Source organism: Mauremys reevesii, linkage group 15 (genome assembly GCF_016161935.1).
Source record: "Mauremys reevesii isolate NIE-2019 linkage group 15, ASM1616193v1, whole genome shotgun sequence".
Taxonomy (NCBI): Eukaryota; Metazoa; Chordata; order Testudines; family Geoemydidae; genus Mauremys; species Mauremys reevesii.
The window spans coordinates 19939247-19965429 of NC_052637.1; the positions used below are offsets into that span (position 1 = coordinate 19939247).

General features: G+C 46.0%; 1 protein-coding gene across 11 annotated transcripts in view; it reads left to right on the plus strand.

The window, feature by feature from the left end:
• The window catches only part of MAP2K4 (mitogen-activated protein kinase kinase 4), a 181933-nt gene that overhangs the window by 58904 nt on the left and 96846 nt on the right, over positions 1–26183 (plus strand). For 5 of the 11 annotated variants that reach the window (XM_039500952.1, XM_039500941.1, XM_039500944.1 and 2 more), the window contains one exon: positions 18392–18424. The exons of 5 other annotated variants lie outside the window; for them this stretch is intronic. In XM_039500952.1, coding sequence (XP_039356886.1) covers positions 18392–18424 — 33 coding nt within the window. Of the gene's footprint in view, positions 1–18391; positions 18425–26183 lie in introns of those variants that run through there. One more of the 11 variants, XM_039500950.1, reaches the window with a different exon arrangement.

Genomic DNA, 26183 nt, shown 5'->3' on the forward strand with positions numbered 1-26183 from the left:
TAACCTCCCTACTCCAGTTTTCCCTGTTTATGTATCCAAGGGTTGAACTAGCTCTTTTGTCCACATCATTACACTGTGAGATCATGTTCAGCTGATTATCCACTACGACCTCCAAATCATTTTCAGAGTCACTGATTCCTGGGATAGAATTCTACATCCTGTAAGTGTAGCCTACAATCTTTCTTCCTAGTTGTATACATTTACATTTGGTCATATTAAAATGTACATTGTTTGCTTGTGCCCAGATTACCAAATGATCTAGATGGCTCATTGATAAAGAGTCATCTCCATTATTCACCATTCCCCCAATTTTTCTGTCATCAGCAAATTTTGTCAGTGATGATTTTGTTTTCTTCCAGGTCATTGATAAAAATGTTATAGCATAGGGTGAAGAACTATCCCTGCAGGACCCCACTAGAAACACACCAGCAAGATAGGCTATAAGTAAAGCCAGCAGCAATATTGCTTAGGGCTGTTCATTAGAGCAGTGGTCTCCAAACTTTTTTGATCGCGCACTCCTATCAGTAAAAAATTTTTGAGCACACACTCCCAATATATGCATATTTATGTATAAATTATATACATGTACTACTATACTAATATATTATGTACATTATAAAACACACAAGAATAGAAGTTAAAAAAGGATGAGATAAAGATGAAATAAACAATATTTTAAGAATAATTTTTGTAGTATTTTATTTATTAACGGTACAAAAAACCTTTTTAAATAATATTTATTAATATTGTATTAAACCTTTTTTAATAATAATTAATTTATTATTAATATTGTTAGAGCAGTATGATTGCATATGCTTCATTATTTCTGAAAATCTTGGTTTAACAGTTTGTGTTACAGCGATTCGAAGGTCTGGATTAGGGTTAGGGTGCAGGAGGGGGCTCAGGGCGGGGTGCGGGGTCTGGGAGGGAGTTAGGGTGCGGGAGGGCGCTCAGGGTGGGGTGTGGGGTCTGGGAGGGAGGTAGGGTGCGGGAGGCGCTCTGGGTGGGGTGTGGGGTCTGGGAGGGAGTTAGGGTGCGGGAGGCGCTCAGGGTGGGGTGCGGGGTCTGGGAGGGAGTTAGGGTGCGGGAGGCGCTCAGGGTGGGGTGCGGGGGCGGGGGGGGCGTTAGGGTGCGAGCGGGCGCTCAGGATGGGGTGCGGGGTCGGGGAGGGCGTTAGGGTGCGGGAGGGGCTCAGGGTGGGGTTGTGGGGTCTGGAAGGGTGTTAGGGTGCGGGTGGCGCTCAGGGTGGGGTGCGGGGTCTGGGAGGGAGTTAGGGTGCAGAGGCGCTCAGGTTGGGGTGGGGGGGCTGGGTGGGAGTTAGGGTACGGGAGGGCGCTCAGGGTGGGATGTGGGGTCTGGGAGGGAGTTAGGGTGCGGGAGGGCGCTCAGGGTGGGATGCGGGGTCTAGGAGGGAGTTAGGGGGCGGGAGGTGCTCAGGGTGGGGTGCGGGGTTTGGGAGGGAGTTAGGGTGCGGGAGGCGCTCAGGGTGGGTTGGGGGGTCGGGGAGGGAGTTTGGGTGCGGGTGGGCGCTCAGGGTGGGATGCGGGGTCTAGGAGGGAGTTAGGGTGTGGGAGGCACTCAGGGTGGGGTGCGGGGTCTGGGAGGGAGTTAGGGTGCGGGAGGCGCTTAGGGTGGGGTGCGGGGTCTGGGAGGGAGTTAGGGTGCGGGAGGCGCTCAGGGTGGGGTGCGGGGTCTGGGAGGGAGTTAGGGTGCGGGAGGCGCTCAGGGTGGGGTGCGGGCTCTGGGAGGGAGTTACGGTGCGGGAGGCGCTCAGGGTGGGGTGCGGGATCTGGGAGGGAGTTACGGTGCGGGAGGCGCTCAGGGTGGGGTGCGGGGTCTGGGAGGGAGTTAGGGTGCGGGAGGCGCTCAGGGTGGGGGGAGGGGGCTGGGAGGGAGTTAGGGTGCGGGAGGCGCTCAGGGTGGGGTGCGGGGTCTGGGAGGGAGTTAGGGTGCGGGAGGCGCTCAGGGTGGGGTGCGGGGTCTGGGAGGGAGTTAGGGTGCGGGAGGCGATCAGGGTGGGGTGCGGGGTCTGGGAGGGGGTTGGGGTGCGGGAGGGCGCTCAGGGTGGAGTGCGGGGTCTGTGAGGGAGTTGGGGTGTGGGAGGGAGCACAGGGTGGGGTACAGGGTCGGTGAGGGAGTTAGGGTGCAGGAGGCGCTAGGGTGGGGTGGGGGGTCTGGGAGGGAGTTAGGGTGCGGGAGGCGCTCAGGGTGGGGTGCTGGCTCTGGGAGGGAGTTAGGGTGCGGGAGGCGCTCAGGGTGGGGTGCGGGCTCTGGGAGGGAGTTAGGGTGCGGGAGGCGCTCAGGGTGGGGTGCGGGGTCTGGGAGGGAGTTAGGATGCGGGAGGCGCTCAGGGTGGGGTGCGGGATCTGGGAGGGAGTTACGGTGCGGGAGGCGCTCAGGGTGGGGTGCGGGGTCTGGGAGGGAGTTAGGGTGGGGGAGGCGCTCAGGGTGGGGCGCGGGGTTTGGGAGGGAGTTAGGGTGCGGGAGGCGCTCAGGGTGGGGTGCGGGGTCTGGGAGGGTGTTAGGGTGCGGGAGGCGCTCAGGGGGGGGTGCGGGGTCGGGGAGGGAGTTGGGGTGCGGGGGGCGGTCAGGGTGGGGTGCGGGGGCTGGGAGGGGGTGGGGGTGCGGGGGGCGCTGAGGGTGGGGTGCGGGGTCTGGGAGGGAGTTTGGGTGCGGGTGGCGCTCTGGGTGGCTTGCGGGGTCTGGGAGGGAGTTAGGGTGCGGGAGGCGCTCAGGGTGGGGTCACGGGGTCTGGGAGGGAGTTAGGGTGCGGGAGGCGCTCAGGGTGGGGTGCGGGGTCTGGGAGGGAGTAAGGGTGCGGGAGGCGCTCAGGGTGGGGTGCGGGGTCTGGGAGGGAGTTAGGTGCGGGAGGGCGCTCAGAGTGGGGTGCGGGGTCTGGGAGGGAGTTACGGTGCGGGAGGGCGCTCAGGGCGGGGTGCAGGGTCTGGGAGGGAGTTAGGATGCGGGAGGGCGCTCAGGTTGGGGTGCGGGGGCTGGGAGGGAGTTAGGATGCGGGAGGCGCTCAGGGTGGGGTGCAGGGTCTGGGAGGGAGTTAGGGTGCGGGAGGCACTCAGGTGGGGTGCGGGCTCTGGGAGGGAGTTAGGGTGCGGGAGGGCGCTCAGGGTGGGGTGCGGGGTCAAGGAGGGAGTTAGGGTGCGGGAGGCGCTCAGGGTGGGAGTGCGGGGTCAGGGAGGGAGTTAGGGTGCGGGAGGCGCTCAGGGTGGGGTGCGGGGTCTGGGAGGGAGTTAGGGTGCGGGAGGCGCTCAGGGTGGGGTGCGGGTTCTGGGAGGGAGTTAGGGTGCGGGAGGGCGCTCAGGTTGGGGTGCGGGGTCTGGGAGGGAGTTAGGATGCGGGAGGGCGCTCAGGTTGGGGTGCGGGGGCTGGGAGGGAGTTAGGATGCGAGGCCCTCAGGGTGGGGTGCGGGACCTGGGCGGGAGTTAGGGTGCGGGAGGCGCTCAGGGTGGGGTGCGGGGTCTGGGAGGGAGTTAGGGTGCGGGAGGCGCTCAGGGTGGGGTGCGGGGTCTGGGAGGGAGTTAGGGTGCGGGAGGGCGCTCAGGATGGGGTGCGGGGTCTGGGAGGGAGTTAGGGTGCGGGAGGCGCTCAGGGTGGGGTGCGGGGTCTGGGAGGGAGTTAGGGTGCGGGAGGCGCTCAGGGTGGGGTGCGGGGTCAGGAGGGAGTTAGGGTGCGGTAGGGCGCTCAGGGTGGGGTGCGGGGTCAGGGAGGGAGTTAGGTTGCGGGAGGCGCTCAGGGTGGGGTGCGGGGTCAGGGAGGGAGTTAGGGTGCGGAGGCGCTCAGGGGGGGGTGCGGGGTGGGGGAGGGAGTTAGGGTGCGGGAGGCGCTCAGGGTGGGGATGTGGGGTGGGAGGTAGTTAGGGTGCGGGAGGCGCTCTGGGGGGGGTGCGGGGTCTGGGAGGGAGTTAGGGTGCGGGAGGCGCTCAGGGTGGGGTGCGGGGTCTGGGAGGGAGTTAGGGTGCGGGAGGCGCTCAGGGTGGGGTGCGGGGTCTGGGAGGGAGTTAGGGTGCGGGAGGCGCTCAGGGTGGGGTGCGGGGTCTGGGAGGGAGTTAGGGTGCGGGAGGCGCTCAGGGTGGGGTGCGGGGTCTGGGAGGGAGTTAGGGTGCGGGAGGCGCTCAGGGTGGGGTGCGGGGTCTGGGAGGGAGTTAGGATGCGGGAGGGCGCAGAGGCTCAGGGCTGGGGCAGGCAGGAGGTGCTGAGCACTTACCTGGGGCATCTCCTGTTTGGTGCAGGGTGTGTGCATGTGGCTCTGCGCAGTGCAGCACTGACCCCATGGCCACAATACTGGGAGTCTCCCCCACCTCACCCCCCTGGTGTGGCCCTGCGAGCACAGGCTGGAGGACTCAGGAGGAGCAGGGGCAGCCGTATGGCCAGCGGCCGGAGAGAAGCGGCCACTTCTCTCCAGCCAGCTTTGACGGGGAAAGCACCACTTCTTTCTGGCTGCTGGCTGTGCAGCTGCCCCTGCTACTCCATGGGCTGGAGGACTCAGGGCCGCATTCCGAAAGTGGCTTTTGAGCTGCAAGCCAGGGCCCCGGGGACCCCTTAGCCCAGGGTCCTGCAGCTCCTAAAGCCCCTGCATTCCGGGTGCCCCTGCCTGGGAGGGGGTGCAGCTTCCCCGCTCGCTCGTTCCCTCCCTCCTCTGGCCACCCCTTTTTTCCCCCCTCCGGCGGCACTCCTCCTGCCACGCCCCCCAATGGATCGTCTTGCGCGCACCCCACTTTGGAGACCACTGTGTTAGAGAGCTGTAACAGGATGAATCCGGATATATTCTTGGGTGGTAGACCTCCAAGAAAACCCTTACGCAGCAAGAATATGATTTTGGTGATGACAGTCTTTCCTTGAGCTACTTCTGAGTGATGTCTCCACATGGAGTTGGAGCAGAGCTGAGGGAAGTCTTGGAGGTGGAAAGCCCCTTCTTCCCCCAAACAGACAACCAAGCAACCAAAAATAAAGCAACCAAACCTGGATAGTTGCTGGGAAACAACTGAGGCCAAGAAGCTGTGACAGGCAGCTCTTAAAAACCTAGAGGACAAGTTTCAGAGAGAAATTGGAGTCAGAGTTGGTGGCTAGAATGACTAAGACATGACACTGTTCTCATCTTTTAGAGCAGTGGTCCCCAAACTTTTTACCTCGTGAGTGGGGACGCAGACGGGGTAAGGAAGCTGAGGCCACAGCTGAGGGCAGCTGTGGGGCTGGGAGCGGAGCCTCAGCTGAGGTCTCGCCGCGGGGCTGGCGGCCAGGATTGGAGCCTCAGCCAGGGGCTGAGGCCGACAGCTGGGGCACAGGGACGGAAGCGGAGCCCTGGGTGCAGGGCCAGCAGCCAGGGCCAGGAGTGGATCTGGGTGGCGCTCACATCCTGCCCCCCATGAGGGCTGGCATGCCCTACAGTTTGGGAAGCCTCGGTTTTAGAGTGTGTGCCAGCCACTCCTCTCCTGCACCTGAACTGTAAAAAGTAGAACTTTTGGATGGATGTAGGGGGGAGTTGGCGTAATTCTGGTCTGAATCCAGATGTCAGCAGAGGAAGGATCAGGGTAAAGATGAGTTCTAGAAGTGTACAGCACTGGAGAGAGGGGACACTAAGCCTGCAGCCTGCTGAGCACACACACTGTCCCCATGTGTCTGCAGACGTGCTTCTTGGAGCACCCAAGAGGCTGCGTGGTGCAGGGTGCTTGATCCCCTGCTGGCGGTGCCAGCAAACACCAAGGCAGCCAGGGGCCTGCTGCAATGCCACGCTGTTGGCGGGACCCCATTTCCGCCCAGGAGCCTGTCATGGCTGCAGAAAAATCCCCTGGTAGTTGCATATGGCCACGGTGGTTGCATATGGCCACAGTGGCTGTATTTGAGAATCGCTAATCTAAACCTGGGGCTATCCAATATTTTTATCAATGATCTGGAAGCCGGTATAAAATCACTGCTCATAAAATTTGCAGATGAGACACAGATTAGCAGAATGGTAAATAACAGTGAAGACAAGGCCGTCATACCGTGCAATCGGGATCATTCATAAATTCCAAGGCCAGAAGAGATCACTGTGATCATCCAGTCTGACCTCATGCATAACACAGGCAATAGAATGTTGTAAGCTGTGTTTTGACAGAGCTAAATGAATGCTTATACATCTAGGAACAAATAATATAGGCCATTCCTACAGAATGGGGCACTATTCCGTGGAAAGCAGGACCCTGGAAAGGATTGCAAGGTCACAGAAGACAAGTAACTCTGTGTGAGCTGCTTGTGTTATGCTGTGGCAAAAAGTGCTTGAATGTATAAACAGGGGAAGAGTAATTAAGAGTAGGGAAGTGATTTTACCTCTGTATCCTGCACTGGGAGGTGTTGGGATTTTGTGGTTCCCAGTTAGTCAGATGCTGGGCAGAATCAAGGGTCTTCGATTTGATTCAGTTTGATTCGATTCAGTTCAATGCAACAAGACTTTATTCACTGTGCACAAAGGGAGAGCCCCTGGTACAAAAATCAGCTAGAGTCCGTCCAGCAAGGAGCCCCTCCCATTGTTGTTTTATAGCACATGGCAGTTACATAACAAGTTACATAACACAAACCTCTAACCAATCATATTTAACCTTTCTATATACGGATTTGTTCATCACATGCTTATACTTCTCCATGCCACATGTTGCGCTCACCCTCCTCCCCTTGGCCTTCTCTAGAATGTTCCTAGGGCGGTGAGCCACAGCATGCTTCCCTATGCATAAGTACCCTGTAAATCACATTTTGTTTAAAGTGAACACAAGCATGCCCTTCAGAGGGAGATACTGGAATACTGTGTGTATTTCTGGTGACCACATTTTTAAGAGGATGTTGAAAAATTGGAGAGAATACAGAAAAGGGCCACAAAATAATTGAGGGGTGGAGAAAATGCCTTACAGTGATGAATTTAAAGAACTCAATCTGTTTATCTTATCAAAATTATCAAGCAGTAACTTGATCACTGTGCAGAAGTATCTTCACAGAGAGAAAATACTGGATATTAAAGGCTTCTTTAATCTATCAGAAACAGGCATAACAAGAACCAGTAGCTGGAAGTTAAAGCCAGACAAATTCGAATTAGAAATAAATCACACATTTTAATGGTAAGGATGATTAGCCATTGGAACAACTCAAGGGAAGTGATGGATTCTCTATCTCTTGATGTCCTCAAATCTAGACAGGATGCCTTTGAAAAGATCTACTTTAGGCAAACACAAGTTACTGGGTTCAACATAGGGGTAAGTGGGTGAAATTCTATGGCCCATGGTACACTGACGGTCAAATCATGACTTGAAAAATCTGTGAAATCAGTAATCTGTGAAGGAAACTTGACTGTAATGTATAGTATGGTGCAGATTAAAGGCTTGCTACTGCTAATATACCTGCCTTGTTTGCCATTAGGAGCCACTACTGCCAGCACATCCACTTCAGCTGTAGCTGCTGCTGATGTACCCACCCTGCTTTCAGCCACTCCCTCATGATTTTATTTCCTTTGTAGAAGATGCTTCAAATTCAATTTTTTTCTCCTTTGTAGACCAGTATTTTGTGCTGAGCAGACTTTATGGATGCTGGCTGTGTCTTCTACTATCTTCACACATATAAACTCCAAGCCAGGACTCCATTCTCAGAAGGCAGCAAATTACAACAAACACTGTGTGCCTCTCACTATGGGCAAAATGATTGGATTGCGAAAGAGCTGTTCATTCAACAAGTTGGACAGACCCAGAAAAACCTCGCATAGATGGAAAGATCTGCACTCTCTTTTATGGATTTTATAACAGTTGTGTTCACAGCAGTTCCCCCATTGCAATGCAATGCAAGCTGCTGAGCAACATGGTACAAACACTAGCAGAATGAATAAAAACTCTTTTTAAAATGTAGTATTAATTTAATATAAGAAAAATGGGGGTGGAGTTTTCACAGGTTTAAAGGGGGAATTGGTGTTACAGATATTAGCTGGAATAGCCAGTAATACTAAAAAAGAGATGGCAGCAAAGAATCCTGTGGCACCTTATAGACTAACAGACGTTTTGCAGCATGAGCTTTCATGGGTGAATATCCACTTCGTCGGATGCAAGAAGAAGTGGGTATTCACCCACGAAAGCTCATGCTGCAAAACGTCTGTTAGTCTATAAGGTGCCACAGGATTCTTTGCTGCTTCTACAGAACCAGACTAACACGGCTACCCCTTTGATACTTAAAAAAGAGATGTTCTTCTCTCCCTTATGTGAAATGGGTGCAAAGGCAAAAAATAGCCGTATACATCAGTCCACCTACACTGGCCCTATTGCCTGTCATGCCCCACTGGCTGGAGATTTTTTTCTCCTATTTAGATGATGAGCTGTATGTCAGTTTGAGATGATGTACAACAATGATGCTACCAGCCAGGCCCAGCCGGCCATTCTGAATGTGGATTTAGAAGAAGTGGGCCAAGATTTTCAGTAGTGACTGTCCCACAGTCTGGAATGGCTTATAACTGTGAGTGGTTATCTCAGAGCAGACGGTCAGAAAACGAGGGCAGATACCCCAAACTGTTGGCATGTGCTATGATTTGATTTTACCAAGCCAGTAACAAATGTGAACTCCTGAAACACTAGACCGGTCTTACCATGAAGTCACAGACAGTCCCATCAGACTCTTCTGTCTTGCCACCCAAACAAACTGAACTTTGTGATAAATGATTATTTAAACCAAAAATCATACATCAGTCCCAAGCGCCCGGTCACTTACCCCAGATCTTTTGGTACTCCAGATCTTACACCAAAGATAATGCTGGCAGCTAGTTCTATGGTAAACTAAAGATTTATTAGCTGAGAAAAAAGAGTGAGCGTTATTGAGAAGATAAAGCAGGTAAAATATATGTACAGCTGAGTCAGAGTCTATAATTACAAATACTAGCAGAGATGCAGTAATCTTCCAGTTTCCCAAAAGTCTCTCAGGGCTACCCAGAATAACTCTGGGGATCTTCGTCTTCTAGTTCAAGAGTTATTTTGTCCTGCTAGAATTCATATAGTCCAGAGATGAAGAATCTATTTCTGAATCCATATTTATAGTCTCTTCACACAGAAGCAAACTGACAGTGTCTCTCTACACATGTGGGCTTTTCCTTTGATGATGATGAGTGGGGAATGCACTTAGCTTTTGGACCTCCCTCACACATAGTTGCCACTTGCTTTGAAATTAGCATTTTCTGTTAAAGTTCTTAAGTCCTTCATTAGCATTTCACAAAATTTCTGTGATGGGTTATTTAGTTACATGGATACACACAATGTAAATGTTTGCTATTATAAAAGGAACAGGTAAGTGAAAACAATACAAGTATCATTCCACTAGTTTTCATGAAGTTTAAATATCTGAATACACACTTATACATTTAACACTTTGATCTATACTAACACACAAGTAAAGTGGCCTGGGTTCTGACCTGATATGGCACCTGGTTTGCCAGTGTCACAGTGACTACTGACTTTGGTGGCTTTGCTTTTTGGGTACCCCAAAAGGGGCCTTATTTTCAGCGGGTGAGTGCTTAGCACTGTCTTCAAAATATCCCCTTATTTTAAGGTTTTGGGCACCCAGAATCACTGGTCACTTTTCATAATGTTGGTCCTGGCATGTAAATCACACTCTCATTTAAGTTAAGAGGTTTATGCTGTTTCCTGTGTTAAACCAAAAGCCAGGTATTTTTGTGGTAAGTATTGTCTGGTCTTAAACTCTCTCATACCTAATTAAATCTTATATGTGTGTGGGTGCTGGTATTAGCACATACTTTTCACCCCATCAGCAGCTACTACCAACCAGTGGAGCTAAATCAGTGGCACCAGAGAATAAAGGTGGTGACAGACAGGCTTACAGACAAAGGAGATATGGGAGGAGGCAAGTTCAGAATGAAGGACTATGGGCATGGCTACACTTGCAGATGTAGAGCACTTTGAGTTAAACCAGCCTTCATAGAGCGCAGTAGGGAAAGCGCTGTAGTCTGTCCACACTGACAGCTGCAAGCGCACTGGCGTGGCCACATTAGCAGCTCTTGCCACAGCCACAGAGAGCAGTGCATTGTGGTAGCTATCCCAGCATGAAAGTGATTGCAATGTGCTTTTCAAATGGGGGGTGGGGTGGAGTTTGAGAGGGAGTGTGTTGTGTGTATGTGGGGGGAGAGAGAGTGGGTTTTTGGGGCTTGGGGGGAGAGAGAGTGGGTTTTTGGGGCTGAGAGCATGTCAGCATGCTGTCTTTTAAGTTCAGACAGCAGCAGACCTTCCCCCCCCCTCCCCCCCCCGCCCCTCTCTCTCTCACACAGCATTCCACTGTAATGGTTGCTTTGTCTCGGAGCAGATAAGCATGCCAAAGCTTTCAAAGGGCATATCCAAAACAATGTAAAGAGTGGCCACTTGACTTAAGGGGATTATGGGATGTTTCAGGAGGCTGATCAGAGCGCAGTAATGCAACATCTCATTCACACTGATGCTGGGGCGCTCCAATGGGGGCACATCAAACATTATTCTACTTGCTGAGGTGGAGTACCAGGAGTGCTCTAGCTGTGGAGTCAGAGCGGTCTACGTGCCTTGCCAGTGTGGACGGGTAGTGAGCTAGTGCGCTCGGGGCTCCTTTAATGCGCTGTAACCCGCAAGTGTAGCCAAGCCCTACAATTGCAACCTTTGGAGGCCTGCGTCATGGAAGGGAAGAGAGGCAAATAATTAGGGTGGAGTGGTAGTGACTTCATAGTTAAAATAAAAATTCTGCCATAACTGTATCACTTTAAACTGTTTTTTCCTGATAATTATTACAAGACCATACATGTACCTAGTGCTTCCCTTTTGCTGTCATTGACATATCTAAGTAGAAGTGAAGGTGGCACCCAGAAAATTGAAAGTTGTAAATTTAAACAAATGGAGTTATTAACTTTAACATTCTTAACATAATGCTTATCAGAAACCCTCTCTTTTATGTTAAAAGGAAGATATAATAAAAGGAAATGATACTTAGGCAGAAAGGGAAGGTAAGAAGTGAATGTAATCCTGGATCATACAAGGCATAAACAGTCCAGTCAAAAATAAACATAAAGAAAAAGATGGTCTTTAAGGAATGTCTGAAAAGTGGCCATGAACAAAACATGTGCATTAAAATTGTCAAAGTATTTGAATTTTCCATATTGGCTTGTTGCAAATCAGGTTCATGCATACAAAATAATACCACTTTACAGTTTTGAATGAGGTGTCTCACTCCTTTTGGATCCCTTTAGCAACAAATCTGTAATATTTTGGTATTTTGCGGCTCTGATCTTTTGCCTCCTCCATGTACTGATTACTACACTAGCAATGGCAAATTCTGTGTTTTATACAGTTTCAAAAGTGACACTTTTCACCACAGAAACTAATATGACCCCATGATTCAGGCAAATGGGTCGAGGAGTTTCCCAACAAGAGTTATTATGACAGAAGGTTTCAGGTACCCAGGTCCATGAAACAGGTTCAGCATTCCTCTGACTCAGAGTTAATTGAAGATGATATACTAACCAGACCAGTTTCCCAGCACATTATAAACATGGTTGTTTTTGCAGAGGCAAGGAATCAGAAAATGGAGATTAGGAGGATAGAAAGATGATGAGAATTATCTGAAAATGGTCTTCAGCAAAGCTTGCAGCTCTGATCCAGCTCAGTCCCTATGTTGTGAAGAACAGCATAGTTGATCCAGAAACAAAGCTGTTCCTGTAGACTATATTTTTGATGTGCAGAACTCTTTCTTTGAAGAAAAAGGCAAAAAAAAAAAAATCTTCCCACAAAAATAATATGCAAAATCAAATTAACATGTAGCCTACATTTACACACACTGAATAGGTATAGCTCAGGCTTTGGCTACACTTACACTTCAAAGCGCTGCCGCAGCAGCGCTTTGAAGCGCTAAGTGTAGTCAAAGCGCCAGCGCTGGGAGAAAGCTCTCCCAGCGCTGTCCGTACTCCACCTCCGTGTGGGGAATAACGTACAGCGCTGGGAGCCGCGCTCCCAGCGCTGGGGCTTTGACCACACTGGCGCTTTGCAGCGCCGCAATTTGCAGTGCTGGAGAGGGTGTGTTTTCACACCCTGCTGCAGCGCTGCAAATTTGTAAGTGTAGCCAAGCCCTTAGTGTCTTAGTGTAACAGTGATGTCTCCAAAATATCGGAACACTCACAACTAACTTACGTCCACATACAGTCTTATTCACAGATTTTACTTATGCCAGCTGAATAGGTATGCCGGCTCTTTAGGTTTCTACAAAAAATATAAAGTGGAATTAAAGTTGACGACATCAATCTGACATGTTTAGGAGCGACTGTATAATGTGCAGAGGAAGGTGCATGCCTTATTTAGTGTGGCTTGCAATTCATTTATTGAAATACCTTAAGAGACAAGACTTTCCTCTTCCTTTTTGCAAAGGAAGTGACAGAGAAGAGGACTTACATATGAAAATGGCATCAATCTAAGGTGGAAATCTGCTGGTTCACAAAAATTATCTCTGTCTGATCTGCATACTTACACCAATTTTGTGATTTTTTCATTTGATTTTTAAAAAGCCTGTAAAACATGTGAGGTAAAATCCAGTTTCTGTCAACATGAATGGCAAATCTCCAACTGACTTCAGTAGGGTCAGGATTTAATTTTTGGAAATGTAATCCAAGTGAAAAACTTGGTAGGTTAGAAGATAAGATTGGTTGACCAATAAAGAAATAACTGAATTTTTTCATTTCCTCTATTTGTTTGGAAAAAAATTAAAATATGAGCAATGAAAAATCAAGTTATGAATGATAAACATAAGACATGCTGTACTGGTTTATTTACTCTCTGTATATAAAGAAACAAACAGCAATTTATTCAACAAGACACAAAAATTAATAAAAAATTGTATTAATGAGACAGCCTTGCCACTGACAAATTATCTACTGATGCAAATGCTACAAATATATTTTCTAATAAATTGCAAAGAAAATATTTTAATGATCATTACTATTACAGTATATATTTTATGCTTCTCACCCTGTCACTGTATCAGTCAGATTACACAAAATCCCAAGTCATAGAACACTATGTATATGTCAAATACATAGTGTTCTTACATTGTTTTTAAAAAATTTTCATACTGTTACTCATGGATTAAACAGTACATCAGCAGGGGACTGGTTCTCCGATGTCAAGAGAGGTTTTTTCATTGACTTCAAGCCCCAAAGTACAAACTGTAAATTGGAGTTAAAGCTGTCTCTTGTTAATTAATTTGTATGTTTTACAGAATATTTGCTATCCATTTCTTTATGTACATAGTGTAGAAGAATGTTAAGTTGGTTATGTGCTTGTAATACAACTGTTAATTTTTCATTTAATATCTTTTGGTTTTCAGTGATGTCTTCATGGTTCAAACAATCTTATCTTGTAGCCAATGAAGATTTTTGTCAGGACTAATAATAAATATGTACTAAGAAAATGTAAAGTTCTAGACAGATATTTATAGACATTGGAACTGATCCTCACAACAGTTTTCTTGCCTTTCATTTGGGGGATGTGGGAGTTAAGGTTGACGGTAGAAAATAACAAACAGTAATAGAAGGCTGAGAACAGAACCTGGCTGAGGAGGGTAGTGCCAGATGGACACACTGCCAGAGACAGAGAGGGTTGTTGTTAATATTCCTCTTGGTTTTATTTTGTTTCAGACTCTGACTTACTCAGATTAGAAGTGCATGCTAGAATTTTGAGTGAAAGCTTCAGTCTATGACCTTTCTACTTAACCCATGTAACAAGCCTCCTGGTTTTGAACCCTGGAATAGATACCCCATATGTTCAAGACTCTTATCCCAAGCAGGAAACCTAATGATCTCCAAATCTGAAATCCTCCCTCACAGTTGACTTATGCATTGGTTGGTCTCTAGTATCAGCCTTCTCTTTTTGCTTGCACTTGGCACCAGAAGGACCCTTAAGAAGACCACCTGCGTTGTCTTCAGTTGTCTTAATAAATCCCTAGCATCTTTATCTGCTGTATCCTGTAACCCTCTGTTTGTATTGTTGGTTTCCATGTGACCCATAGTAAGTGGAAATCCCTAGTGTTCCTCAGGATATCCTTTGCTTTTCTTGTCAAATCCTTTGTCTTGGCACCTGGGAGGCAGCAGTAAGCCATTCTGTTCACATTCTGAGTCATGGATACAGTGTCTCAGGTTACCGTCTAATACTAATCAAATTCACAGAAAATCCAAAGCTAATGGGCAAAGCTAGTACTATGGAAAATAATTAAAGTTCTATAGGCTCTTGGAAAGGTACTAAAATAGAACACATAGAATGAAGTTTAATTGGGATAAATGCAAGAAAGATCTGACACACATAGAATCATAGAATCTTAGAACTGGAAGGGACCTTGAGAGGCCATCTAGTCCAGTCCCCTGCACTTGTGGCAGGACTAAGTATTATCTAGACCATCCCTGACAGCTGTTTGTCTAACCTGCTTTTTAAAATCTCCAATGATGGAGACTCTGCAATTTCCCTAGGTAATTTATTCCAGTGCTTAACCACCTGGACAGTTAGGAAGTTTTTCCTAATGTATAACCTAAACCTCCCTTGTTGCAATTTCAGCCCATTGCTGCTTCTCCTGTCTTCAGAGGTTAAGAAAAACAATTTTTCTTCCTCCTCCTTGTAACAACCTTTTCATACTTGAAAACTGTTATTGTGTCCCCTCTCAGTCATCTCTTTTCCAGACTAAACAAACCCAATTTTTTCAGTCTTCCCTCATAGGTCATGTTTTCTAGACCTTTACTCATTTTTGTTGCTCTTTGGACTCTCTCAAATTTCTCCACATCCTTCCTGAAATGTGGCGCCCAGAGCTGGACACAATACTCCAGTTGAGGTCTAATCAGAGCAGAGTAGAGCAGAAGAATTACTTTTCGTGTTTTGCTTACAACACTCCTGGTAATATATCCCAGAATGATGTTTGCCTTTTTTGCAACAGCGTTACACAGTTGACTCATATTTAGCTTGTGGTCCGCTGTGATCCCCAGATCCTTTTCTGCAGTACTCCTTCCTAGGCAGTCATTTCCCATTTTGTATGTGTGCAACTGATTGTTCCTTCCTAAATGGGGTACAGTACTTTGCATTCGTCTGTATTGAATTTCATCCTATTTACTTCAGACCATTTCTCCAGTTTTTCCAGATCATTTTGAATTTAAATCCGATCCTCCAAAGCACTTGCAACTCCTCTCAGCATGGTATCGTCTGCAAACTTTATAAGTGTACTCAGTATGCCATTATCTAAATCATTGATGAAAGTATTGAACAGAACCGGACCCAGAACTGATCCCTGCGGGACCTGACTTCTTATGCCCTTCCAGCATGATTGTGAATCACTGATAACTACTCTGTGGGAATGGTTTTTCCACCAGTTTTGCACCCACCTTATAGTAGCTCCATCTAGGTTGTATTTTCCTAGTTTGTTTATGAGAAGGTGATGCGAGACAGTATCAAAAGCTTTACTAAAGTAAAGATATACCACGTCTGCCGCTACCCCCCTATCCACAAGGCTTGTTACTCTGTAAAAGAAAGCTATCAGGTTGGTTTGACAAGATTTGTTTTTGACAAATCCATGCTGACTGTTACATATCACCTTATGTAAAATGGTAGAAAGTTTAGGTATCAAGATTCTTGGTTTCCAATAAACACCTATAGGATAGTGTAAGAGAGAACTGCAGAGAGGAGGATACTGAGAGTGGTTGGAGTAAATACATTCATTTATGTCATCTATAATATGATAATGTCTTTACAAGGACAAGTATTCTGTTTAGATGTATTGTTGCCGCAGTTAGAAATGGAAAGATCCTATCATATCACAGTCCATTGCCTTTAAAGGGAAGTTGTAACACTAGGGAAGGGATTATTCCTCCTATATAGCACTAAGGATGTCTGGGACAATGCATGAAGTTTAGGGTTCCATGACATATAAAGATAGTTCAAGATAAAATCGATAGAAAATTGTACCTCGTTTAAGAGCTGAATTTATGCATCATTTACAGGAAAGGCAACTAAGGGATGACATAATCACTGTCAGTAAATACCTGCCAAGAATTAACACACAGTTGATAGGGCAGGACCTGACATACATAAAAGAGCAAGGGGGAAAGTTTTAAAATGTATGATGACGTTATTAGTAATACATACGTTGACTTTTAAACATCTGAAGTCCCCAGGGCTGCTACTGAGAATGGGGGCTACATTCTCTGTTACCTTTTAAAAGGGAGAACTTGTAGCCATAAAAAGTTTTATAACCATGAGGTCAGTTAGACAATGGAGTGACATCAAGTATGTCTATTTGGCAGGTTAAACTGCAGATAGCACTCATGGAGATTCTGTGGAAACCTCAGTTCCCTCCTATAGCTATAGAGGGGGATAAGCCTGTGGCAATTGCCAGACTCGAGAATGGCCAGTACCAGAAATCCCACAGTAGGCAGCTATGGTGTAGTCTGCCATCATGAAATGCTCATCCTAAACCCTAGTAGAGTTGATTTAAACCCTGAAGCAGGAGGGTTTATATCCCTTCCAAAACAGCCTGCTCGGGATGGTGGCTAGTAGCAGAGTGTGATACTTACCCCCGGTGCACTGCTCTTGGTGAGAATGCACACCAACGACACAAGGAGTAAAGTGTGCACACGTACAAAAGCTATGTAATACCTGCCGTGGCTCTATGCCAACATAACTTAGGTCAGCAAAATTTTGTCTGATTGGCATGGCCATAGTCAGAGAGTCTTTGGTCAGAGCTTAGGGCATAGCTACATTTAAATTGCTACAGCTTCACAGCTGCTCTGCTGCAGATTTGCTGCTGTAGCACTTTAGTGTAGACACTACTTACGCTGACAGGAGGGCTTCTCCCATCAGTGTAGGTCAGTGGTTCTCAACAAGGGGTACGTGTACCCCTGGGGGTATGCAGACATCTTCCAGGGGGTACATCAGCTCATTTAGCTATTTGCCTACTTTTGCAACAGGCCACGTAAAAAGTACTAGCAAAGTCAGTACAAAGTAAAATTTCATACAGACAATTACTTGTTTATACTGCTCCATATACTGTACACTGAAATGTAAGTACAATATTTGTATTCCAGTGGATTTATTTTATAATTATATGGTAAAAATTAGAAAGGAAGCAATTTTTCAGTAATAGTGTGCTTCCACACTTTTGTATTTTTATGTCTGGTTTTGTAAGCAAGTAGTTTTTAAGTGAGGTGAAACTTGCGGGTTCGCAAGACAAATCAGACTCCTGAAAGGGGTGCACTAGTCTGGAAAGACTGAGAGCCACTGATGTAGGTAATCCACCTCCACCTTCCCAGGAGGTCTACACCTGGAGTTAGGTCGGGACAGCTATGTTTCTCAGGGTGAACATGCCAATGTAAGTTCTTAGTGTAGACCCGGGTTAGAGTCTCAGACTTTGTCTCTACACTCAAGTTTTGCAGCTTTAATTATGCTGGCATAGTTAAACCCTGCTACTGCAGATGCAATTATATGAGTATTAAAGTGCTTATTGGAAGAGCTTATTCTGGTTTGAAATATAAATGCATTATGAGTGTGGATGTACTGCCTTGGATTAGCTTGCATTGAGTTAAATAGGCTCTGTCAACTGAAGTCCATTATACAGACATACCTCATAATGCAGAATGTTGTGCGGTGCCCTCTGAACTATGGTAAAGAAACTCTGGAAGATGCATCAAGTGCTGATCAAGAAAGTTAGCGCCATCCAAGCAATGCAGAAAATTACCACCTGCCTAGGACATCTGCAATACAATACGGAGAGAGATGGACCCAAATTTAGAGGCCTTGTGCCTCCAGGAGAGTCACCTTGTACTCCCTGCCTGACCTCAGTGAGGGACTGCTACCTGGAGCTTCTGGAGTCACCCTTTCTCTCATGATGCTTCTTGCTCCCTTTTCAAAGCACACAGATGAGATTGCACCATGCCTTTGGTTTTTGTGACAGCAGAAGGTTTATTTGTTAAATTTTAATGTGTGAAAAAAGTATAAGGTAAAAGCCTAGGTGTGCTGTTTTGCCCTCCTTAGAAGCAATCCCCTCCCAAAGAAGATGTCAGTGTAAAAGTCTACATTGGGTTTTGTGTTTAAATCAGCATTCTTGACTTTCCTTATTAAGTAACTTATATCAAATCTCATATTATTTTGTCCCTATGTCACCCTGCATATTTACTGAGGACGGCCCCCTTATAAGAGAGTCCTCATCCCTTAATGAAAAATGATAAAGCTTCTACACATTTTAAAATGTTTATGTAACTAATGCCTTATGCATTCTTTGTCAAGTGCTGTATATAATAAAGTACACTCCAGCCAAGCCCCTTGAGAGAATTACAGACTGGGGGGTATGTGAGCTCAGTGTAAATTATTCTCTGCCTTAATTTACAGACGTCCACTTGGACACTTTTTCAGCAGAATCAAGTAAGTGTGAAAATGACTGTCTTTTATTAAGAGCAAAGATTTGGAAATGCAGTGTTATTAAATTAACTGAAATCCAGTTAATTGGAACCATTTATTCATTTTGCTACCTTGAATATGGACAAATTAGGAATATGAATGAAAGGCTCCCTGAGAGCCAAAAGAAACATTTTAGATAGTTGTTGGGAATAGAGAGGTGTTTTAAAATAGCGGGCATTAGAAAGAGGGATATACGGTTATGTACAGGTCCCACTTAGTAATTTTTTCATCACCAAATGTGGCAAGATTTCTGTAGGCTCACACAAACAGACATATCTTTATCTTCTTGGGGAATGAGAGATCCATTCTAGGTTCTGCTTGCTCTGACTGTTCATTGCACAAAAAGAAATCCTTTACTGTTAGGCTTCCCACAGCACTGCTCCCTAGACCGCATTGCACACTGAGGTAGCACTATTAGGGGAGTTGGGACCGGAGCAGAGAAGCAGCCTTTCAAGTATAGAGACACTGGGACTCAGGAACTGGGCACCCCTATCTCCCTATCATGTAGCACAGGCTACTTAATACTGCCCACTTCCCTAACAGCCCTACTCCTCCCAGGCCTACACACATGCCTATGTCCCCCTCCCTTCTCTGTCTGTACAACCCCATTCTTTCTCCCTGCCTCACTCTCCACTGCTCAGATGATGCAAAGCCATTGTAAATCCAGTTTAACTGACTGATACACTGTGTGAATCTGCCCAGTGAATTTGTCCCTAAAAGTCCCTAAAATAGAAAATTGATTTCAGGTTGATACTACAGCTTTTCAGAATATTAGTACTTGCACATGGCAGCATTCCCTTTGAGTGCCTTGTTTGGAGTTCATACATGACATCTTTAGTAATTTGAAAAACACAGACATTTCCAGACAAACCCTTCATTAAAATGGGGTTAAGGTTAGAAGTATACATAAGTAACTAAGGGTAAAAACATTACAGAGATGTGGCAACTATTCCAAAACAAAGCCTTACAGAGCCAGAAAAGTCGGAGTTAAGACTCAACTTAAAAGAAATCCACGCATGTTAAGGTGTGGGAATGCACAGATAAAGACACCCAAACATCCTTATCTCTGCCCTGTAGTGACACCAGGAGGGAAGGAATTTTTTTTTTAAACCAACCTAATATATCTTTAAAAATCTGGCTAATCCAATTGTAGACCACAAACACTAAAATGCATTATTGCAATTGAATGGGTGTTGAATGAGGTCAGAGCAGGATAGAGTTAAGGTTGTTTGGGTGTCCTAAGTGCACATTTCCAAATGTAAAATGTTGAATTTCTTTTAACTTTAACCTTTAATGTTAATGTCCTGACTCTGTAATGCTTGTGTTTGGATTAATTACACCATCATTGTAATGTGTTATGCCCTTAAATTACTGATGTGGTACTATGTAGTGTAGTTGTAGTCATGTTGGTCCCAGGATATTAGTGAGACAAGGTGGGTGAGGTAATATCTTTTATTGGACTAACTTCTGTTGGTGAGAGAGACAAGTTTTCCAGATTTCAGAGTGGTGGCCGTGTTAGTCTGTATCAGCAAAAAGAACGAGGAGTACTTGTGGCACCTTAGAGACTAACAAATTTATTTGGGCATAAGCTTTCATGGGCTAAAACCCTCTTCATCAGATGCATGCAGTGGAAAATACAGTAGGAAGATATATATACACAGAGAACATGAAAAAATGGGTGTTGTTGCCATACCAACTCTAACGAGACTAATCAATTAAGGTGAGTTGTTAGCATCAGGAGAAAAAAAAACTTTTGTAGTGATAATCAGGATGGCCCATTTCAAACAGTTGACAAGAAGGTGTGAGTAACAGTAGGGGCAACATTAGCATGGGGAAATAGTTTTTACTTTGTGTAATGACCCATCCACTCCCAGTCTTTATTCAGGCCTAATTTAATGGTGTGCAGTCTGCAAATTAATTCCAGTTCTGCAGTTTCTCCTTGGAGTCTGTTTCTGAAATTTTTTTGTTGAAGAATTGAGACTTTTAGGTCCATAATTGAGTGACCAGAGAGGTTGAAGTGCATAGAGACTGTCCGGTTTGGCCAGTGTACATGGCAGAGGGGCATTGCTGGCACATGATGGCATATATCACATTGGTAGATGTGCAGGTGAATGAGCCCCTGATGGTGTGGCTGATGTGATTAGGTCCTATGATGGTGTCCCTTGAATAGATAAGTGGACAGAGTTGGCAAGGGGCTTTGTTGCAAGGATAGGTTCCTGGGTTAGTGTTTTTGTTGTGTGGTGTGTGGTTGCTGGTATTTGCTTCAGGTTGGGGGGCTGTCTGTAAGCGAGGACTGGCCTGTCTCCCAAGATCTGTGAGAGTGAGGGATTGTCCTTCAGGATAAGAAAAAGCAGAAACGACACTAAACTATCTAAATTACTACATGCCACAAGGGGCCACAGCAGTGGTTCCCTTAACTCACCCAACAATATTACCCGGCAGAAGAGTCTGTCCTATCTCGGGGCCTCTCCTTCTGCCCCTCCACCCCCACGAACATGATGCAGTTCTGCGGTGACCTGGAATCCTACTTTCTACGTCTCCAACTCAAGGAATATTTCCAACACACCTCTGAACAGCACACTAATCCACAGAAACTTTCCTACCAACACTACAAAAAGAAGGCTTCTGCATGGACTCCTCCTGAAGGTTGAAACAACAGACTGGACTTCTACGTAGACTGCTTCCACCAACGTTCAGGGGCTGAAATTGTGGAAAAGCAGCATCACTTGCCCCATAACCTCAGCTCTGCAGAACACAATGCCACCCGCAGCCTCAGGAACAACTCTGATATAATAAAAAAGGCTGACAAAGGAGGTGCTGTCGTCATCATGAATAGGTCGGAATATGAACGAGAGGCTGCTAGGAAACTCTTTAACACCACATTTTATAGGCCATTACCCTCTGATCCCACTGAGGGTTACCAAAAGAAATTACACCATTTGCTCAAGAAACTCCCTGAAAAAGCGCACACACACCCCTAGAACTCCGACCAGCGTTATTCTATCTGCTATCCAAGATCCAGAAACCTGGAAGTCCTGGATGCCCCGTCATCTCAGGCATTGGCACCCTGACAGCAGGATTGTCTGGCTATGTAGACTGTCTCCTCAGGCCCTATGCGGCCAGCACTCCTAGCTATCTTGAAGACATCACTGACTTCCTGGGGAAACTACAATCCATTGGTGATCTTCCAGAAAATACCATCCTGGCCACTATGGATGTAGAAGCCCTCTACACCAACATTCCACACAAAGATGGACTACAATCCGTCAGGATCAGTAATGTCACAGCAAACCTGGTGGCTGAACTTTGTGACTTTGTCCTCACCCACAACTCTTTCACACTCGAGGACAATGTATACCTTCAAGTCAGCGGCACTTCTATGAGCACCCGCATGCCCCACGGGATGCCAACATTTTTATGGCTGACTTAGAACAATGCTTCCTCAGGTTTCGTCCCCTAATGCCCCTACTCTACTTGTACTACATTGATGACATCTTCATCATCTGGACCCATGGAAAAGAGGCCCTTGAGGAATTCCACCATGATTTCAACAATTTCCACCCCACCATCAACCTCAGCCTGGACCAGTCCGCACAAGAGATCCACATCCTGGACACTACAGTGCTAATAAGCGATGGTCTCATAAACACCACCCTATACCAGAAACCTACTGACCGCTATACTTACCTACATGCCTCCAGCTTTCATCCAGACCACATCACACGATCCATTGTCTACAGCCAAGCTCTAAGATACAACCGCATTTGCTCCAATCCTTCAGACAGAGACAAACACCTACAAAAGCTCTATCAAGCATTCTTAAAACTACAATACCCACCTGCCAAAGTGAAGAAACAGATTGACAGAGCCAGAAGAATACCCAGAAGTCACCTACTCCAGGACAGGCCCAACAAAGAAGGTAACAGAATGCCACTAGCCGTCACCTTCAGCCTCCAACTAAAACCTCTCCAGCGCATCATCAAGGATCTACAACGTATCCTTAAGGACAATCCCTCACTCTCACAGATCTTGGGAGACAGGCCAGTCCTCGCTTACAGACAGCCCCCCAACCTGAAGCAAATACCAGCAACCACACAACAAAAACACTAACCCAGGAACCTGTCCTTGCAACAAAGCCCGTTGCCAACTCTGTCCACTTATCTATTCAAGGGACACCATCATAGGACCTAATCACATCAGCCACACCATCAGAGGCTCGTTCACCTGCACATCGACCAATGTGATATATGACATCATGTGCCAGCATTGCCCCTCTGCCATGTACATTGGCCAAACCGGACAGTCTCTATTCAAAAGAATAAATGGACACAAATCAGACGTTAAGAATTATAACATTCAAAAACCCGTCGGAGAACACTTCAACTTCCATGGTCACTCAATTACAGACCTAAAAGTCTCAATTCTTCAACAAAAAAACTTCAAAAACAGACTCCAAGGAGAAACTGCAGAACTGGAATTAATTTGCAAACTGGACACCATTAAAGTAGGCTTGAATAAAGATTGAGAGTGGATGGGTCATTACACAAAGTAAAAACTGTTTCCCCATGCTAATTTTTCCCCTACTGTTACTCACACCTTCTTGTCAACTGTTGAAATTGGCCATCCTGATTATCACTACAAAAGTTTTTTTTCTCCTGCTGATAATAACTCACCTTAATTGATTAGTCTTGTTAGAGTTGGTATGGCAACAACACCCATTTTTTCATGTTCTCTGTTTATATATATTTTCCTACTGTATTGGCAACTGCATGCATCTGATGAATAGGGTTTTAGCCCATGAAAACGTATGCCCAAATGAATTTGTTAGTCTCTAAGGTGCCACAAGTACTCCTTGTTCTTTAAGCTTTCCAGACACACACAGCTCTTCTGTATGTCTGGGAAAGTTCCTCCCAGCATCGCAGCTAAATGCAAGGTGGAACAGATTGTTTAACATACGTAGTTAGCACATATTGTAAGAGACCATTCAAAGTAGATTTCAGAGTCTCAGCCGTGTTAGTCTGTAGCCGCAAAAAGAACAGAAGTACTTGTGGCACCTTAGAGACTAACAAATTTATTTGAGCATAAGCTTTTGTGGGCTACAGCTCACTTCATCACATGAAAAGGTGAGAGTTCCTCTACCAACTCTAAGAAGCTAATTAATGAAGATGAGCTATTGTCAGCAGGAGAAAAAAAACTTTTGTAGTGATAGAGTGATAGTGAAATAGAGCCATTACACACATTGAATCTATTTTCCCATGTTAAGTATCCTCACACCTTCTTGTCAAAGTGTCTTAAATGGGCTATCTTGATTGTCACTACAAAAGTTTTTTTTTCTCCTGCTGACAATAGCTCATCTTAATTAATTAGCATCTTAGAGTCAGTAGGGGAACTCCCACCTTTTCATGTTCTCTGTATGTATATATATCTCCTCACTATGTGTTCCATTCTATGCATCTGATGAAGTGGGCTGTAGCCCATGAAAGCTTTTGCTCAAATAAATTTGTTAGATTCAAAGTAGAGTGGCCATTAACACCTCTACAGTCATAGGACAAAGAGAGGGGATAGTGAGTTACAGATTGTTGTAATAAATCACAAATCCAGTGTCTCTGTTCAGTCCATGATTGTTAGTGTCTAGCAGAATGATGAATTTAAGTTCACAAGCTCAGTTTTTGAACACGTTGTGCAGGTTTACTTTGAGGATGAGGACTGATAGGTCAGTGATCACTTTGTGAAAAATGTTCACCCACAGTTGATAGGGTGTTTTTTGTCTTTTATCATTTTCCTGTGGGTTCATGTGAGAGCATAGTGATTGTCTGGTTTCACGTACACCTCTACCTTGATATAACGCTGTCCTTGGGAGCCAAAAAAGCTTACCGTGTTATAGGTGAAATCGTGTTATATTGAACTTGCTTTGATCCACTGGAGTGCACAGCCCAGCCCGCCCCCGCCCCACCCCTGGAGCACTGCTTTACCATGTTATATCCAAATTCTTGTTATATCAGGTGGCATTATATCGAGGTAGCGGTGTAGTTGTTATTGGGGCATCTAATGCCCTCAATAAGGTACACCACATGTGCTAGGCATGCATAGGACTCGTGGATCTCAAAAGGTGTTTTGTAGGGGATGTTGATCATTTTAGCAGTGGAGGTATGTCTGCAGGTTTTGCATCTGTTCTGGCAGGGTCTGGTGCCGTTTTGAGTTGGTGTGTCCTGCTTTATAGGGAGTTTGCTTGATGATGAGATGATGAGCTTGGAGAGGTTTGGGGGGAAGGGTTGTCTGAAGGTCAGAAATGGGGGTTCAGGAACTATTTCTTTCAGGACGGGGTCCCCATCAAGTATGGGTTGTTATTGTTTGGTGATACCCCGTGTGGTTTCCTGTGTGGAGTAGCAGGTGACAACTAGGGATGTGTGGTCAGAGCGGATTTTATTTCTGTATTGAAGCAGGCCCTGTTAGGGTATTTGAGTGGCCCATTCCATGATGAGATCTACTTCTCTGGTGGAGTGTCCTTCTTTGGTGAAGTCAGTTTTAAGTATGTTAAGGTGTAGATCTTGGATTTTCTCCTCAGAGCATATTCTGTGGTATCTGAGTGCCTTGCTGTAGACACAACAGATTTCTTAGCGTGTTTGGATCTGTGAAGGTAGGTGTGATGATCCGTGGGTTTCTTGTATATGGTTGTCTGTAGGGTTCTGTTGCTGAAGCTGATCGTGATGTCGAGGAAGCTGATGCTAGTGTTGGTGTGTTCCACAGAGAATTTAATGGATGGGATGGTGATTGTTTTAAATTGTGGTGGAAATCCATGAAGGAGTTTAACCTGTTGGTCCAGAGGATGCAAATATCATCAGTGTATCTCAGGTATATTGTTGGTTTCGTTGTGCATTTGTCTTGGAATTCTTCTTCAAGGTGACCCATGAAGAGGTTGGCATATTGGGGAGCAGTCTTTGTACCCCTGGCTGTTCCCATGGTTTGGATAAAGTGTTTGTTGTTGAACGGAAAGTTGCTATGGGTGAGGCTGAAATGGATGAATTTGGCAATGTGTGTTGGTGTGGATATCTGAGTGTTCTCCGCTAACTTGTAAATATTTGAAACAGCCAGGTATGCTGCTGTTGTTGTATAGGGAAGTGACATCCCTGATGATGAGGACAATGTTCTGAGGGAGTAAGTTAATACTGTGCAGCTTGTGGAGGATGTCGTGGAGATAGCTGGCCCTTTGTGATGTGGTCTGTCAGCCTTAACTCCATTTTAGCATTGTTTTTTGTCTGGAAGTTGCTGGAGAGCACATATTGGCATGTACAAGGAAGAACAATAGTTGTACTACTTTTATAGATTCTTTCATCCACTGATTTCAAGTGCTTTACAAATGTTACTGGACATCTCAACACTCCTGTGACATGAGAGTTTTGAGATGTGCATTTTACAGATAGGGAAAAACGCAGGTGCAGTGAGGTCAAGTGATGGGGAAAAATGAAGGTGCAGAGAGGCAAAGTGATGTACCCAAAGTCATATAGTGAGTTGGGGTGAGTTAGGGAATGAATTCTGATTTCATTCCTCTTTTCTTGCCACTAGCATTGTGTGCTAATGCTAATGTGAAATACATTTCCCTTTCCTTACATTTTATGTTTTGGGGATTTTTTGTTTGTTTGTTTGTTCTGGTTCATTCCAGATGCTTGCAGAATAGGATATTTCATTGCCCACAAAAATTTTACTTTCTGTTCATTTCTCCCAG